The sequence below is a fragment of the Cotesia glomerata genome, linkage group LG3 (genome assembly GCF_020080835.1).
Source record: "Cotesia glomerata isolate CgM1 linkage group LG3, MPM_Cglom_v2.3, whole genome shotgun sequence".
In the NCBI taxonomy this organism is placed as follows: domain Eukaryota; kingdom Metazoa; phylum Arthropoda; class Insecta; order Hymenoptera; family Braconidae; genus Cotesia; species Cotesia glomerata.
Window position 1 is genome coordinate 8,128,582 of NC_058160.1, and position 15,336 is coordinate 8,143,917.

At 26.1% G+C, this 15,336-nt stretch overlaps 7 protein-coding genes across 12 annotated transcripts; 5 read left to right on the forward strand and 2 right to left on the reverse strand.

The window, feature by feature from the left end:
* Window positions 1–314: 314 nt before the first annotated feature.
* LOC123261042 (transcription elongation factor 1 homolog) lies at window positions 315–946 on the reverse strand. The gene is made up of 2 exons (XM_044722515.1): window positions 725–946; window positions 315–650 (listed from the first exon to the last, which is right to left on the reverse strand). Exons 1-2 carry the CDS (start codon window positions 838–840, stop codon window positions 518–520), a joined length of 249 nt encoding a protein of 82 aa, XP_044578450.1. The 5' UTR covers window positions 841–946; the 3' UTR covers window positions 315–517.
* Window positions 947–1,044: 98 nt separating this feature from the next.
* LOC123261040 lies at window positions 1,045–2,816 on the forward strand. Its single transcript, XM_044722514.1, has 3 exons — window positions 1,045–1,203; window positions 2,297–2,425; window positions 2,498–2,816. Exons 1-3 carry the CDS (start codon window positions 1,187–1,189, stop codon window positions 2,622–2,624), a joined length of 273 nt encoding a protein of 90 aa, XP_044578449.1. The 5' UTR covers window positions 1,045–1,186; the 3' UTR covers window positions 2,625–2,816.
* LOC123261037 (phosphatidylinositol N-acetylglucosaminyltransferase subunit P) lies at window positions 2,658–3,059 on the forward strand. Its single transcript, XM_044722511.1, has one exon. It carries the CDS (start codon window positions 2,658–2,660, stop codon window positions 3,036–3,038), a length of 381 nt encoding a protein of 126 aa, XP_044578446.1. The 3' UTR covers window positions 3,039–3,059.
* Window positions 3,060–4,161: 1,102 nt separating this feature from the next.
* LOC123260995 (protein SMG9) lies at window positions 4,162–6,527 on the forward strand. The gene is made up of 8 exons (XM_044722417.1): window positions 4,162–4,413; window positions 4,496–4,542; window positions 4,605–4,791; window positions 5,279–5,560; window positions 5,749–5,893; window positions 5,957–6,077; window positions 6,154–6,265; window positions 6,351–6,527. The coding sequence occupies exons 1-8, from the start codon at window positions 4,253–4,255 to the stop codon at window positions 6,427–6,429; spliced, it is 1,134 nt and encodes a 377-aa protein (XP_044578352.1). The 5' UTR covers window positions 4,162–4,252; the 3' UTR covers window positions 6,430–6,527.
* LOC123260996 (protein Dr1) lies at window positions 6,401–7,756 on the reverse strand. Its single transcript, XM_044722418.1, has 2 exons — window positions 7,497–7,756; window positions 6,401–7,155 (listed from the first exon to the last, which is right to left on the reverse strand). Exon 2 carries the CDS (start codon window positions 7,145–7,147, stop codon window positions 6,641–6,643), a length of 507 nt encoding a protein of 168 aa, XP_044578353.1. The 5' UTR covers window positions 7,148–7,155; window positions 7,497–7,756; the 3' UTR covers window positions 6,401–6,640.
* A 2,555-nt stretch (window positions 7,757–10,311) lies between these two features.
* On the forward strand, window positions 10,312–11,761 carry LOC123261783 (40S ribosomal protein S27-like). Of its 6 annotated transcripts, XM_044723571.1 has the most exons (3): window positions 10,532–10,561; window positions 10,953–10,984; window positions 11,382–11,761. In XM_044723571.1, exons 1-3 carry the CDS (start codon window positions 10,538–10,540, stop codon window positions 11,638–11,640), a joined length of 315 nt encoding a protein of 104 aa, XP_044579506.1. In that variant the 5' UTR covers window positions 10,532–10,537; the 3' UTR covers window positions 11,641–11,761. The 6 variants fall into 6 exon arrangements, with proteins under 6 accessions (XP_044579507.1, XP_044579505.1, XP_044579511.1 ...); XM_044723572.1 differs by lacking the exons at window positions 10,532–10,561; window positions 10,953–10,984 and adding an exon at window positions 10,312–10,415; XM_044723570.1 differs by lacking the exon at window positions 10,953–10,984 and having other exon boundaries at window positions 10,429–10,561.
* Window positions 11,762–13,065: 1,304 nt separating this feature from the next.
* On the forward strand, window positions 13,066–15,065 carry LOC123261782. The gene is made up of 2 exons (XM_044723569.1): window positions 13,066–13,174; window positions 13,790–15,065. The coding sequence occupies exons 1-2, from the start codon at window positions 13,166–13,168 to the stop codon at window positions 14,687–14,689; spliced, it is 909 nt and encodes a 302-aa protein (XP_044579504.1). The 5' UTR covers window positions 13,066–13,165; the 3' UTR covers window positions 14,690–15,065.
* Window positions 15,066–15,336: the final 271 nt, after the last annotated feature.

Here is a 15,336-nt window from a genome sequence, read left to right on the forward strand (position 1 = left end):
AAAACTTTCAATACTTTTATTTTTTTCATATATTATAAATACTTATAATTTTTCATTAATTTTAAAATCACATAATTTGCTAAGAAAGTCTAACAAACAAACTTAATATGTAATAGCTTAAGCATAATAATACATATGTTAAAATATAACATTTTAAAAATAAAATGATACTAAAAATAGCAGAAATCTGAGAATTTGTAGGTGTTTTTTTAACTTATAATTATTTTGAAAAGTAATTATAAATACGCATTTGTGAAAAAAAAAAAAAAAAAAAAAAACCGTCGGTGCCAATTGATTCAGTATTTTTTTTTTGCATATAATTTTCGGTTAAAAAATAATAAGTTTCTGCTAACTTGAGTATCATAAGTCAATCACAATTAATATCACACATATTTACTTGTAACTAAATAGTAAAACAAAAATAAACTCTGAATTGAGAAGTATGAAATAATTCTCATTAAAAAAATAATGACATACTAATTTAATAGCGTGAATTATCTTAAAAAATTGAAATTAATTAGTTAGCGTTTTCGCAAGCATCAATCCAATCATTATAAACATCTAATGGTTCGGATAATAAATTAATCGTAGTTTGAAAATCTTCAAGACAAACTCTACAAGTTATTCGTGCTGTACTTCTTGGTTTATCCCTACAAAGAAGAATAAATTTAATCGTAATAAGTATTAAATAATATACAAATTACGTTTCATGTTTATTACTTACATCTTAACCTCACATGATTTCTCATGATTACAAAATGGGCAATTAAATTGTGTATCAAGAGGTTCAATAGCTTTTTTTCTACTTGGTGGCTTCCTTTTACTTTTTCTTCGTCCCATTTTATAAATCAATTAAAAGATAATCAGAATGGTAAACAATCGCTCGTTTACTTTTTATGTTTTTGTCCTTTCTAGAAAGAATCGACCGCCGGAAAAATACAACTTTAACGCCATCTACACGACTCATCGTACATTTATAATCCAATAAATTCATACAAATTTTATTATTTTATTGGTTATACATATATGTTATAACTCGTATGATATTTATAAATTTCATCAGGTATCACATACCCACCGTCTGTACACATGTGTAAATATTTACATTTTTATTTACTGTTTAAAAATAAAAATTACTTGATATTATATGACGATTCATTTTTGAATTGTGAAATAAAAATTCGTCATGAATGATTTTTCAATGTATCCTTTTTATGGTAAAATATTAAATATTAGCAACCTTGCAGTCACTATGTGACTGCCGTGACTTGTGAACTATAAAAAATTAAAATTTTGCGTTATTAAATAATGACTTTTGTTAAATTGCACTGTACTTTCTTAAATATCGACGTTTTTGAAGATATAAGCTCATCCTGATGTTAGAGCTTTCATTTGAGTACCCACATGCATTTTGATATATTTTTCATATATTCATATATATAAACTAGCAGTTTGTCCCGACTTCGCACGGGTATTTAACAAAAATTTTTTAATTAATTATAATGAAATGTAGCCTATGTCACCCGAGAATAGTGTAGCTTCCCAACAGTGAAAGAATTTTTCAAATCAGTTCAGTAGTTTCGAAGCCTATTTAATGCAAACAAACAAATAAACAATCAAATCTTTCCTCTTTATAATATTAGTATAGATATAGATATATAAAATATATGAATAATTGATGTGGGTACTCAAATGAAAGGTTTCGATGAGTGTAATGTCAAAGTAAGCTTATATCTTCAAAAATGTCATTAGTTGACAGGATTCAGTGTCATTTCTTAATTATTGACATATTTTAAGATATAAACTCATTTCGATGTTACACTCTATGAGACCTTTCATTTAAATACCCTTATGGCATTTTTTATATATTTTACATTTATGGTATTTGTGAAATATATAAAATATATGAAAAATTGATATGAGTACTCAAATTAAAGGTCTCGATAAGTGTAATATTTGGATGAGCTTATATAGTTAAAATTGTCAATATTTTACAAAATAAAAGGTCATTTCTTAATTATGAATCTAGAAATGGAGCATTTTTAAATGCAGCCTAAATACTTGTCATAATAAATTGACTATCGGTGAGAATGAAATAAAACCTTGAAAAGGCATAAATTCAAGACCTTTGCAATGACATTAAATTTTACTAAAAAAACCGATTTTATCATATGACTATCCTGGAAACAAAACTTTTCTTATTCTCTTAATAACATAGATAATACAAGTATATAACATAATTTCTTACATTATTTTCTTTAACTTTAACATTACAAACAATATTATCATCATACAGAAAATTATCTATACCTTTTCCTACTGCAAGAGATGCTGAAATAGCTTATCAAGTATTGAGAGTAGATAGTGAACCTAAAAGAAGTTGTGTCTCTAAGACTTTAACGGTTGATAATCAAATTTTAAACGTGTATGTATTCTGTTGTTCTTAAATATATTATTGTAAAAAACAAAATTACAGATATAATATTTTTTGTTCTAGGAATTTTACCGGCAAAGAGATCAGAAAAATAAGAGTTGGTTTAACATCTTTTTTCGATAGTCTAACATTGGTAACTGAAACTCTTAAAGAATTTGACTCTAGAGAATTGGAGTACAGTTATTATTAAATAGTTTATTTAATTTTAATTGAATACAAAACGATGTCAGATCACACGCCAGCTCCATATAGACCAAGATCAGTGTATGGATATGCTCTGTTTATTGGATCAAATATAGTATTTTTCTTGTACATCATTTGGGCTGTAGTGCCAGATGAAATCTTACATGATTGTTTAGGTCTTACATACTGGCCTCTTAAATATTGGGCTGTAGCCATTCCAATATGGGTTTTAACTGCAATTGCAGTTTTTGCATTTATTATATATCCAGCTATCAATTTATTGATGACACCAGATATCGACGATGTGAGAACAATTAAGGACCAATATTCTCTTGTACAAAATATAAATATTCCAGGAAGTATTCCATCCGTTTCTGATATTCCTATTACTGATGTGTGTAGAAAATTATATTTAAAATAATAAAATTTTTACTATATATAAGCTATGTTACAATAAGAATTTTATTTATTTTGAAATAAGAATAAGTAACTACCAAGAGTTGCTTACACAATTTTAGAAAAATCTTCTTCATGTACTAAACTTATATTAAACAAAAATATAAACTATATTATTAAATTGATAGTGAAAAAATTAGTAAATAAAATTTACGAAAAATTTTTTAAATAATTACTATATCTTGCTAACATGTAAAAAATTTTTTTTTAAATATTAAAACAAGCACCTTAGACAAAAGAAATTGATGGTAATTATTTACAAGTGGGGTCCACCCTATTTTTGGCCATATCTAGGTCAAAAATTAACATTTTTTTAATTTTTTTTTTATTCTGCTTGTTTTTACGGCACATTTATGATAAAAAATATTATGAAAGAAAAAAATAAAGATTTCGATAGCTTTTTTGCCTTCAAAAGTTGGAAAAAATTTTGGCTCTTATGTTTTTGGATAAAATTTCTACTTTATCTTTTTTTTATGTTTTTGATATATATTTTTTTGAAAAATACATAAAAAAACGAACAATTAAAAAAAAAGTTGAACATCACAATTTTCTAAAAAATTTGTTAAAATTGTGATAACCAACTTTTTTTTTTAATTGTTCATTTTTTTATGTATTTTTCAAAAAAAAATATATCAATAAAATCAAATAAAAATTTCGTTCAAAAAAATGAAAATTAAAATGTTGAACCCGACTTAGTATTTTTTGTAGTATTTCATTCTAGACTATTTAAAACGTTAGGTTAGATAGTATTTATTTTAAAACTAAGTGCGTTACACAACTTTTTTTTGTTGTTCTTGTATGAGTTTTGTGTAAAAGTAATAATTTCTGTATAAATTAATAAATAAGTAATTAAATTCACTAACACATTTGTCAATTCATTCACAATTGAGAAAATTTTTTTAAAATAGTTTATTCAACATAATATTAAAAATTTAACCGATGTCATGTTTTTGTTATTGATTACATATCTATAACCTTGCATTTAAATCAAACTAAATAAACAAAGAATAAAAAATTTTCATTTGCTTATATTATATTTTACTGATATAATAAAAATGATTTTATATATTTATTGATAAACAAGTTATTTTATTTATTATAACAATAACATACAAATTCTTATCGTTTGAATTTATTGATTGTATTTTTAATATTAATGAGATTGTTAAAAACAATACGATGAATTCTCGAAAAATTACCACAGTTATAACAAAAGATTATGACTCTAAAGATGCAGAAAATCGACCAGTAATAAAAGTTGCGGATCGTCCAACTTTTATATTAAAAACCCGAGAAGGCGAAAGTAGAGCTGTATCTCCAAGTCAACGCAATGGAGCCAAGTATGAATTATTGTTGATTCTTATGTTAAATAAAATAAGTTGTTTTTGAAAAATTAAATATATATTTTTTTTTTATATACAGAAAAGAAACGGATGCCTCTGCCAGTACATCAACAAAATCATGTGAAGGTATAATTGTAATAACCCATTTTATTTTGTTTTTTGTTATTTTTAATGATTATGTATTTTAGCACGATTGTTAATGACATTACCCCAAGAAATGACAAGTAGTATAAAATTAATGGATGAAAATATGCAACTTTATGAAAATGTATTAGAAGAACTGATTGATCAACAAGATTTTCTAGTTGTTGGAATCTTAGGAACTCAAGGAGTTGGAAAATCGACAATTTTATCTCTTCTTACGTCAAATTATGGGTATGAATAAATAATAAAATACTAATTTTAAATGATACTGAAGTAATGAAAATTAAGCTAGCTGACATCTACAATTTTTTAGAGTTTTTTTTATTTAAAAAAATACTTACAAAAAAATTAAAAAAAATTCAATTTTAAAAAACTTTAAAAACTATAAGTTCAATTTTTTTTAAATATTTAATTCTAATTTAATAATTAAAAAATAACAAAAAATTAACAATGTCGGCTAGCTTTACTATTATACTGAAGTTAGCCGTCAGCTGTCAATTTTAAAAATTTTTTTAACAAATCAATTACAATAAAAAAATACTTCTAAAAATTTTCTCTTATAATTTTTATTAATTTTCATGTGTGGAATTTTTTAATTAGATTATTTTTTATAATAATTTAATTGCTACAGAATTCTAAAAAAATTTCTAATGCCTGCCAACTTCAGTGTCATAATTTAAAGTAAAATAATAAGTAATACAAATAAAATATATTTTAGATCAGAATTATTCGCTGTACAAAAGTCATCTCATCACAAAAATGGAATAAATTGTACCAGCGGAATAGATTTTTACGTAACAAAAAATCGTGTAATTTATTTAGATACACAGCCAATTCTTTCAAGTTCAATAATGACACCAACTAACACGACGTTAGAGCACTATGTTAATTCAGAATATAACTTAGAAATACAATCTCTACAATTGACTGCCTTCTTATATTCTGTTTGCCATGTTATTATTTTCGTTCAAGATTGGTTTGTCGATCCCAATTTAATAAGGTAAGTAAAAAAGAAAGATTAATTGTTCATTCGAGTTATTCTAAGCATATTAATTGACTTAGTACTTATATATATTCCAAAGATATACTCAAATTTATTTTTTTAAATGCGTTTTAATAATTTCAATACTTTAAGCAAATTTATAATGTCTGAATTGACTATTTTAAAAAACTTTTCTTGCTAAATAGATTTATTCAAACTGCTGAAATGTTAAAACCATCCTCGACATCAAATTTGGATCAAGACTACATCGAGTATTATCCTCACATGCTTTTTTTGCACAACAAAGCAGAAGTGGATGATTTCATGCCAGATACTCTAAAAATCATGACGGTGATTACTAATTATAATATAGATTTATTCTTCAATATTACTAACTTTTTTTTTAATTTTTAGGGCTTTTATGACAAAGTTTTTGCAAGATCTAGATTACAAACTCACAGCGGACTGAACATGAGTTCATGCTCAACAGACGGTCAACTTAATTTATTTCTTATTCCTGAAATAAAATCACAAAGTATGAAATTAATTTAATACAAAAATATTGTATGAAATAACTTATATTATTAAAAAGATATCATTTTACAATTTAGATGAACCAATAATCCATGAAAATGAAAAAGAGTTAATACAAAAATTACGAAATAAAATTCACGGAATTTCACGTAATCCGTTAACACCATCAGCGTTAACAGAAAAAAATTGGTAAATAGTACAAAGATTAATTCAAACATTACAAGTATAAATATATTACATTGTATTAGTTATAATAATCATGTATATATTTTAGGTACCATTATGCCTTCAAAGTTGTTGAGGCTATAAAAAAAAGTCACTTATTTGTAGAATACGGAAGGTTACTTCCTTAAGATGATAATTTATTTATATTGCTTATCAGTATAAGATATTTACGATAGGCACATATTTATAATAAAAATAATAATACATATTTTGATATTGACAAATATCCTATCGTTTGTTTGTTTGTGATATACCTTCTATTACAACTATGTACTTAAGACTTTTTTTTTCATAACATTAGAAAAAACAAAATAAAACTATACTTATACTTGTTGAAATCTAAGAATAATCTTCCTGCTCACTATCATCTTGTTGCATTGAGGCCATTTGAGCAACTCCAGCTTGTAACTGTTGCCATTGTTGTTGTTCGGCAATAGCTTGTTCTTCCCGTGCTTTCGCGAATAGTTCTTGCTGCTGACGCAATAATTCTTCCTCGGGTATACCTAAATTCTCTAATCTAGTACTTTGACGTCTTCTTTTAGCTGCTACTGCTTTACAGTCTCTTAATACAGATTCAGCTTCACCAACATAATCGCCAAATCCAAGCTTTTCAAGTGCTTGAAGTACATGCTCGGCGTTTATTGTCTTTTTTTGTTGCTGATTGCAAATTTCATTTGCTTCCGATGATAATAAATGAATAAATTCCGTGCAACAGTTGAGAATTAATTCACGTGATTCATTTGCTACTCTTACATGGGGTAAAATTTCTTTAATCATTTTGTTTATGGATGCTCGTGGAAGCGTCAATTCGTCATCTTCTGCCGGAGGGATTCCAGCTGAGGCCATTGCTTACTCTGTAATCATGTTTTAAAATTAATTGTGTATAATTATTGCTGAACAAATTATGAATACATAAATATGATGAGACATTTTTTAAAAACATGAGTATACTATTAAATATTCAATTTAATATATAATCAAAACGATGGAAAACTGGAAGTAAATAAAAAAACATATGTGGCTCAATTACTTGAACAATAATAACACCATTTTTATGATGCACAATTTTTTGTAAAAAGATTTATGTCTAAAGATTATAATTCCAACCTCTGAAATTAAAATTTATGACGCTTCCAATGTTAAAGAAAGAAAAGTAATCACAGAGAAATCTTTAAAAATACAGTTCAATAATTACCTTTATTTTTTCAATTAAACTTGCACATACGATGTCTGAGACTAACGATTATTTATCGTTAGATTAAAATTTTTCTAGCACAAACAATTGTTAATGATTATATTTAGGTTAAATTGTTTTGATTTAAGTATTAAAATAAAATGGGTGAATTTCAAAACAAAAAGATTTTCTTAATCAAAACACTTCATAAACATATCATACAAAATTATATTAAATATTAATCAATTGTATTTTGTTTTTTTTTTCTCAGAATCAAAATAATAGCAGCGATAGCAAGAGCGATGTTATTTTATTTCAACAAAATGTAGCTGACTTACCGCTAGAGTATGTATTCTAAATATTTTTGAACAGAGGAGCTGCCTGTTGTAATGCCTCTAGATGCATCCAGAAGGTGACGCTACCAGCCAGTGCAAATTTAAATGTAATTTAGATTATATTACATTATTTTATTAATTCATAATTTAAATAGTGAACACTATCCAAATTAGAAAGTTTAGGTTCTGTATCGTAGAATATTTATTATATAGAGTATACTTTGTTTCAAATAAATATAAGCTATTATCGAGTACAAAGGGACATTGTAGTTGAGTTCTGAGAAACCTTAGGTACTTGAGATTCTGAGGAAAAGCCATAAAAGACACGTGTGAGAAAAATTCTATGATCCCTTGTTTCAACGGCTAAATAATAACGTAACAAATATGTAACAAAAAATAAGATCGTTAAATAACATATTTTTGTTAAACTTGCTTTAATATAATATTGCAACGAAATATATAAAAATTAAATTAAAAATTTATATCCTGTATCCAACTTATAAATAATTATTAATTAATGTTAAAAGAATAAGATTGTATAAAATAATATTATTAAATGATATTTATCTCTTACATTAACAATTAAACTATTTCATAGTTTTAATAGACTATAGATTGATAGAAATAGTAATAAGCTTAATCTAATTTGCAAAATACGAATATTAATGCTATGACCCAGATTTTACTTTTTGTATTTGAGTAGTTTAGTTTATTTTTTATTAATTACTTAAAAATTAATAGAAACAATTATTGTTATTAGTGCGGCGATTATTATTTAATTATTGTATTTATTTAGTTAATAATTTTATATTATTGTTACCGAAGGTATGATTAAATTAAGAAATTAAGCGTGTGAGAAATTATTACGAAGCCGAGCGAATTAATTGTAAAAGACATTAAAAGACTGGGAAAATTATTCTAATTTCCGAACAAGATTTAGTATGGGAAAGCGATGAATGGATATAAAATGAAAGATATGACGATTATTATTTTTTAAGAAATAATTTAGGTAAGCGAAGATTTTATAAGTCCCGAGGACAGTTTAGTATGGAAAATCAACGAATGGATATATAATTAAAGAAATTGCGATTAAAATAATAAAGAATTGTGAATTTGACGAAACGAATGGATAGAAAATGAAGGAAATTACGATTAAAATAATAAAGAATTGAGTTTCGAAAATAAAAACTTAGAATTTGGCGAGACGAATGGATAGAGAATGAAGGAAATAACGATTAAAATAATAAATAATTATTTTTGAATGCTAGTTCGAGGGCACCGGACAGGTGTCTAAAACGACCCTTCCGGTTCGTTACAAGAGAGTTGGGGGAAAAATGATAAACGCCAAAATTTGGCTCAATTAAGGAAGCGATTTTCTCCTCGGGAGAATTACTCGGGCGAATATTCTTCACCAAGTAATTCTAGAGGATGATACTCTACCTGGAGTCTGACCAAGGCCCAGGTAAGTATCGTGAACCGACCGGACGAAAGTGCTACTCCCCGTGCCGAAGCCTTCAGCTGAGGTACAGTAGGTGATTATAAGCCGTGTAGGTGGGAGCGAGGAGGATACTCTCCACTTGCTCTCGGGGTAGAGTTTAGGACCCCACAGGGATGACGGCTAGTCGCCCTGAGGGGGGACGGGGTGTTATTGGGAAACTAGTTAGTATTTTTTTAGACCGCGTTTTTGAGTTTCAACCGTGAATACCGTCGTGTATGTTTGCATAGAAAGTTTCTATTGTATTAGTGTATATTGCTTATATTGTTTCTTGATTTTGAACCGCGAATATGTGTGAAAAGAGTGTTCTAATGTATTGTTTATATTGTTTAATTTGCTTATATTGTTTATATCGTTTATTAATATGATCAGGCCAATAAAGAGTTTTCCTTTTTTTTTTATTTATATAAAATGAAGTGTTTTGTTTATATTTTGTTATTGATAATGTGATCCCCGTTTATGACCCTGGACTCCGGCGAGCAAATTTCGAGCCGGGGACAAATTAGATATTTTTGTAATTTTGAAAACGTGGACGTTACAATGCACTGCAATATATATAATTTATAAATAAATATATGTGAATATAATAGAAAATATTATATATTAGTGTGTGAAAATCATTTATATGTAGTAGAAATATGTGTACTTACATATGTACAAGAGCGGATATTTGTATGGGACTTATGGTGAGAGAAGAACGGAGTTTGAAGCTCTTCGGAAAAACTATGTAACGACACTTCTCACCGAGAGCTTAGATTGCTAAGATCACGTCATTGTAAACCTCAATTTTATATTTTGAAGCTTTTTAATATTTTGTCAACTTGAATAATAAATTGAAACCAACTAAATAATTTTGATCAAAATTAAATAACGTCTAAATAGAATTCTTTTATTTAAAATGATTCCTTTCCCGCGCTGAAACCGAGTATTTTAATACTCTCGGGCGAAAGAACTACGGTAAGTAAAGTTTTCAATAAATAAAAATAACATCCACTAGATGGAAGCATAACAATTCATATATATATTTCCTTCAACTTTATAACGCCAAAAACACTACACGTGTCGTGTTATAATTTTAACAAATATTTGAGTGAATTACTCAGGGAAAAAGTTGGTATTTCTAAAAAATATTATTAATTAAACTCCGCAATTTATTTTACTATGTTTTTCATCTTTACTTTTTGTTTACTAACATTGGTTTTGCGGCTAAATAAATGTACGCGCACTCTCACATGTCCATATTTTTTTTCTACATTGTAATTGTTAAATTAATAATATTTATACAAATTTTTGTTATTATTTTTAATTTTTGCATTAAAATAACTATTAGTATAAATCATCATATAAAAAGTTGGTGAATAATCTTTTTAAATACGTTTAATGTCTTATAACCTAAAAAGTTCTAGTGAGTTCAATTGTTAAACATCGACAGTTGTTATATATTTTTTTTATCTGCTATCTGAAAGTATAATTCGTTAAAATTCCTATAAAAAAATTTTAAGCACCAAATGAATAATTATAATGTTTATATGTTAGTTTTATGGAGTTGGAATTAGCTCATATTTGATAGTTGTCATTTATTCATTTACTTTTTTTACTGAATAAATTTTTATTTTTATTTATTTATTTATTGAATTTTAATCCTAGAGCAAGTGCTCCTTAAGGACCATCATAATTAAGTACATGATGAGTACATATTAAATTAATATAATATTAATTATAATATAGATATGATATTAATTAATAGAATGTAATAGATTAATTGTTGATGACATAATATGATAACATGAAAATTAAGTTAGCCGACATCTGAAAATTTTTAGAATATTTTGTTATTGAATAAATTATTGCAAAAAAAAAATAAAAAAAAATTTTATTTGTAAAAAACTTGAAAAACTGTAAGTGCAATTTTTTATAAATATTTTTTTGTTCTAATTTAATTATTGAAAAAAAGTCAAAAAATTAAAAACGTTGGCTAACTTTAGTATTATTGATAACATAACATAATAAGTATAATAATGATAAAAATTAATATTTTAAATTTTATGTGTATTAATCATGATTTATTGATTGCAGAATGCCGCTTGCTGTAGATTATCTGCACCCCTCTCCACAGGAGGAAAAGAGGAAGCACAAGTTAAAAAGATTGGTTCAAAAGCCCAATAGCTATTTCATGGATGTAAAATGCCCAGGATGCTATGCTATTAAGACAATTTTTTCACACGCTCAACGACCAGTTGAGTGCGATGGCTGCCGCACAATTTTGTGCACACCCACCGGTGGCAAGGCTCGTTTAACCGAAGGATGCTCCTTCAGAAGAAAAGTTCAGTGCTAAATTTCTAAAGAGTTGTCTCTTTAATTGAAACACCGCCTAGATTAAAAAAAGCATTTTTATAAAATTTGAAGGACATTTTATTTAAACTTGATATATTATAATAAATATTTATTGAAACTTATGTTACGTTCGTTTCGTTTATTATACCCTTCTTGTGTAAAAATAATTATTTTTAATTTTTGAATAGTTTTTAATTTCTCATAGCATGAAAAAGTTAATAAACTTAGTTTGGAAAAAAAAAGTTTTTATATTTATAATTTATTGACTTTCATATTTTGTAAAATTCAATTTATTATTCTTTAAAAAAAAATCTTTCTTTGATTTGTAAATTCGGATCTTACCTGTAGAGTTTTTCAAGAAATCATTTTTATCGAAACCATTAAATTATTATGACATTAAAGTTAGCAGTATTTGATAATTTTTTAATTTTATTTAATAAGCAAATTTGTTCCAGAAAATAATTTTTAATAAATTGCATTTATAATTTTTCAAAATTTCTACATGTCAATATTTTTTTTTTATTATTTTTGCCATACTTAATTTGTTAAAAAAAATTCTAAAAATGATTAAATATCTGTTAAATTAATAAATGCTCTCAGATCTGATAGATAACGATACCTCAATATATTTTAAGTTTTTGAAGGAAAAGGTAAGCTTCTTCTATGAAATTTAAAATTGTAAAATGGAATGTTTGAATGAAGAATTCTGAAAATGAAATTCACATAAAAATTAAAATTTGCAGGAGATCGTCTCACTTAGAAGACGAAATAGATAAAATAATAATTGTATAAAATAAAAACAACAATTTTAAACTAATTTTTTTTTAACAAATCAATTACAATAAAAAAATGCTTCTAAAAATTTTTACTTATAATTTTTATTAATTTTCATATGTGGAATTTGATAATTATTAATAATTATTAATTTTCACATGTGGTTTTAATAATAAATCCGTTATTATATATTTATAAATTACTTAGTTTTCAGGAATGCCATATGCATAGAATTATAATGGTCATTTGTTTAATTAGACACGACCTTTCAATAAGTGGATTACTTTATACTTGCGTAAATAAATTTGAGTTTTCCATAATAAACTTCGAGAAAAAGAAAGAAAATTATTCTCGTTCTCTTTTATTTATGTGAGATTTATCAATTCTTGGTAATAAATTTGTAAAGAAAAAGACGTTTTAACAGCTGTATAATGAAATAATTCCAATGTTTATAACTTGTGAATCAATGGTAATAGTAAATTGTTGGATTTTTCAGTTTTATTATCTATACTCATTACTTAAAGCTGTCCACTTTGTTGAATTTTCATACAGTTACCCAAATATTCTGACCAATGAACAGCAAAAGTTTATTCCCTATTCCAACATTTTTCGTTTTCCTTACCGAAAAATGAAGGGAGGTAATTGTCACCTTTAAAAAGGGCTACAGTGGTTGCTAAAATTAGTTTTCATCCAGATATTGACGATTTCTAATCATAAACTTTGCGTGACTTAATATTATTTATTCAACGAAAATGCATTTTGTAAGTTTTACATTTTTTTTTTACTTTTTACTTTGAAAATTTTTGAGTTTTGTGTTTTTCTTTTTTTTAATCATTTGCAAATAGTATTCTAAATTATTTGCATTATAATAATCGTTTCTAATGTGTTTAATAGTATATAATAAAAAATTATTATTCAATTATTAAAGCCAATTGTTCAAATAATTGAAAAAAAGTTCTGTTTGTAGGGGAAATTGTTTTACAAAAATTTTTCGTTTTTCACGTTTTTTCTATTTAGATTTTAGTTTTTTAATTATTTATCGTTTATATTCCGTAAACTCATTATCAATTAATAAATAAATTTATGAAATAACATTTTTGGTTTAAAGTTCAATCACGATGAAAGCTGAAATTAATATCTTCGTTAGAGTAATTAAAAAAAAATATTGATCATGAGACGTAAATTCTGTAGGAAATTTAGCAATGAATGAACGATTTATAAACGTATATTGTATTTACCAAAAAAATTAGTTTGCTTTTCTTGTAATGTTATTTTGTCAAATCTATTAAATTTTTAGCAACTACAGTATTGATCGTGAATAATAAATTATTCCCAACTAAATTCTAATAAATATAATTTTTATATTACATTTTCAGATATTATTACTTCAATTACTGGTCGCAATGACGTCGGCAGCAGTAATAAGGGACATTGGAGGGCTTTATTTTTCACACTCACCAAAAACAAACGAAGATACTGATTCACAAAACGAACAGGATATTGATGGAATGTTCTCCTACAACAGCGATAACTTCGCCAATTATTATCCACAACGAAGCAAGCGGGACGTTCATCTATCTCCAGATGTCTATCTTGAAAGTAAAAGCCTTCCAAACGACATTGATCAAATTTACGGTCAAAAGTTCGCAGTTAGGGAGATGGCGGACTCAAAAACTGACGATTTGGATGGACTTTATTCTTATAGCAATCCCGATGGCATTAACTACCCTCATTACGCAAGAAAGCGCACCGTTCGCCAGACTTCTGATGTCATCAATAAACTTTCAAGGGATAAAAACAGCACACAAGACAATGACCAACTTCACGGTCAAATGTTATCAAGTCTAATGGAACCGAAGAACGGTGAAGATAATGTGAACACACTTAACATTTACAATAATCATAATGGTGAAAAATATCCAGCTGGAAGCAGGAAACGTTTTGTATACGACAACGCTTTTGGAAACGTCAATGAAGCGATCAACATTGAGCACATTCGGCGTAAAAACTTACAAATCTTCATCGAACAACTTAAAAACTTCAACATCCCTGGATTTGACGCCGTTAAATTCTACAACGACGTAATGGACTTTTATCATCACTGCGACCTTTTGCCTATTCGTGTTCAAGTACAACCAGCATTTGACCAAGGTTTCATCGATGTTGGAGAACTTTATCAACAAAATGGGATTCCACGTGATGAAATGCCTAGACCAAAGGACATTGACAATCTTTATCAGTACAATGGTAACTATCCAGTTTATCCACAACAATAGGCTTACGTTCAATCATTTATTCATTTTCTCATTTATTTCACATTATTACTTTCTATTGTTTAGTATTTTAATTTTGATGCGTAGATTCAATAACTGCAAGCAGAATTTATTTCAATTTCATATAGTCTGTGATTTATGATTTATTCTTGAAAATAGTCTTAGAAGTAAATAGTCTGCTTTATCGAAATCAATAGAACCTAATTTAATACAGCTATTATAATTATTTATATTCGAAAAGCAAAGACTGTAATAATAATTTTAAGTGAAATGTTTATTATTTTTTTTAATTACTATGAACAAATCGTAATGTTATTCGCATATCTTTAATTTCATAAGTTGTATTTTTCTAAATAAAATATTACATGCTTTTTTTTTTAATAATTATTTTTGCTTAAGTATTATAGAAATTAATCCTTACTTTCTTTTCCTATCCACTGTTTACTTTTTTTTTCTAGTTAAAACTATTATTATTTTATTATTTATTAGACCCTTTATTTTCTTGTCAATATTGATGAAATATTAAAACAAATAAATATATTGTTAATATAAATATAAATTTAAAAAAGTCATTACAATTTTTCAAAATTATCGTTCATTTAATCTAGGTATGAGTCTAACTTGATATAAAACTCACTTTATGAAACAAA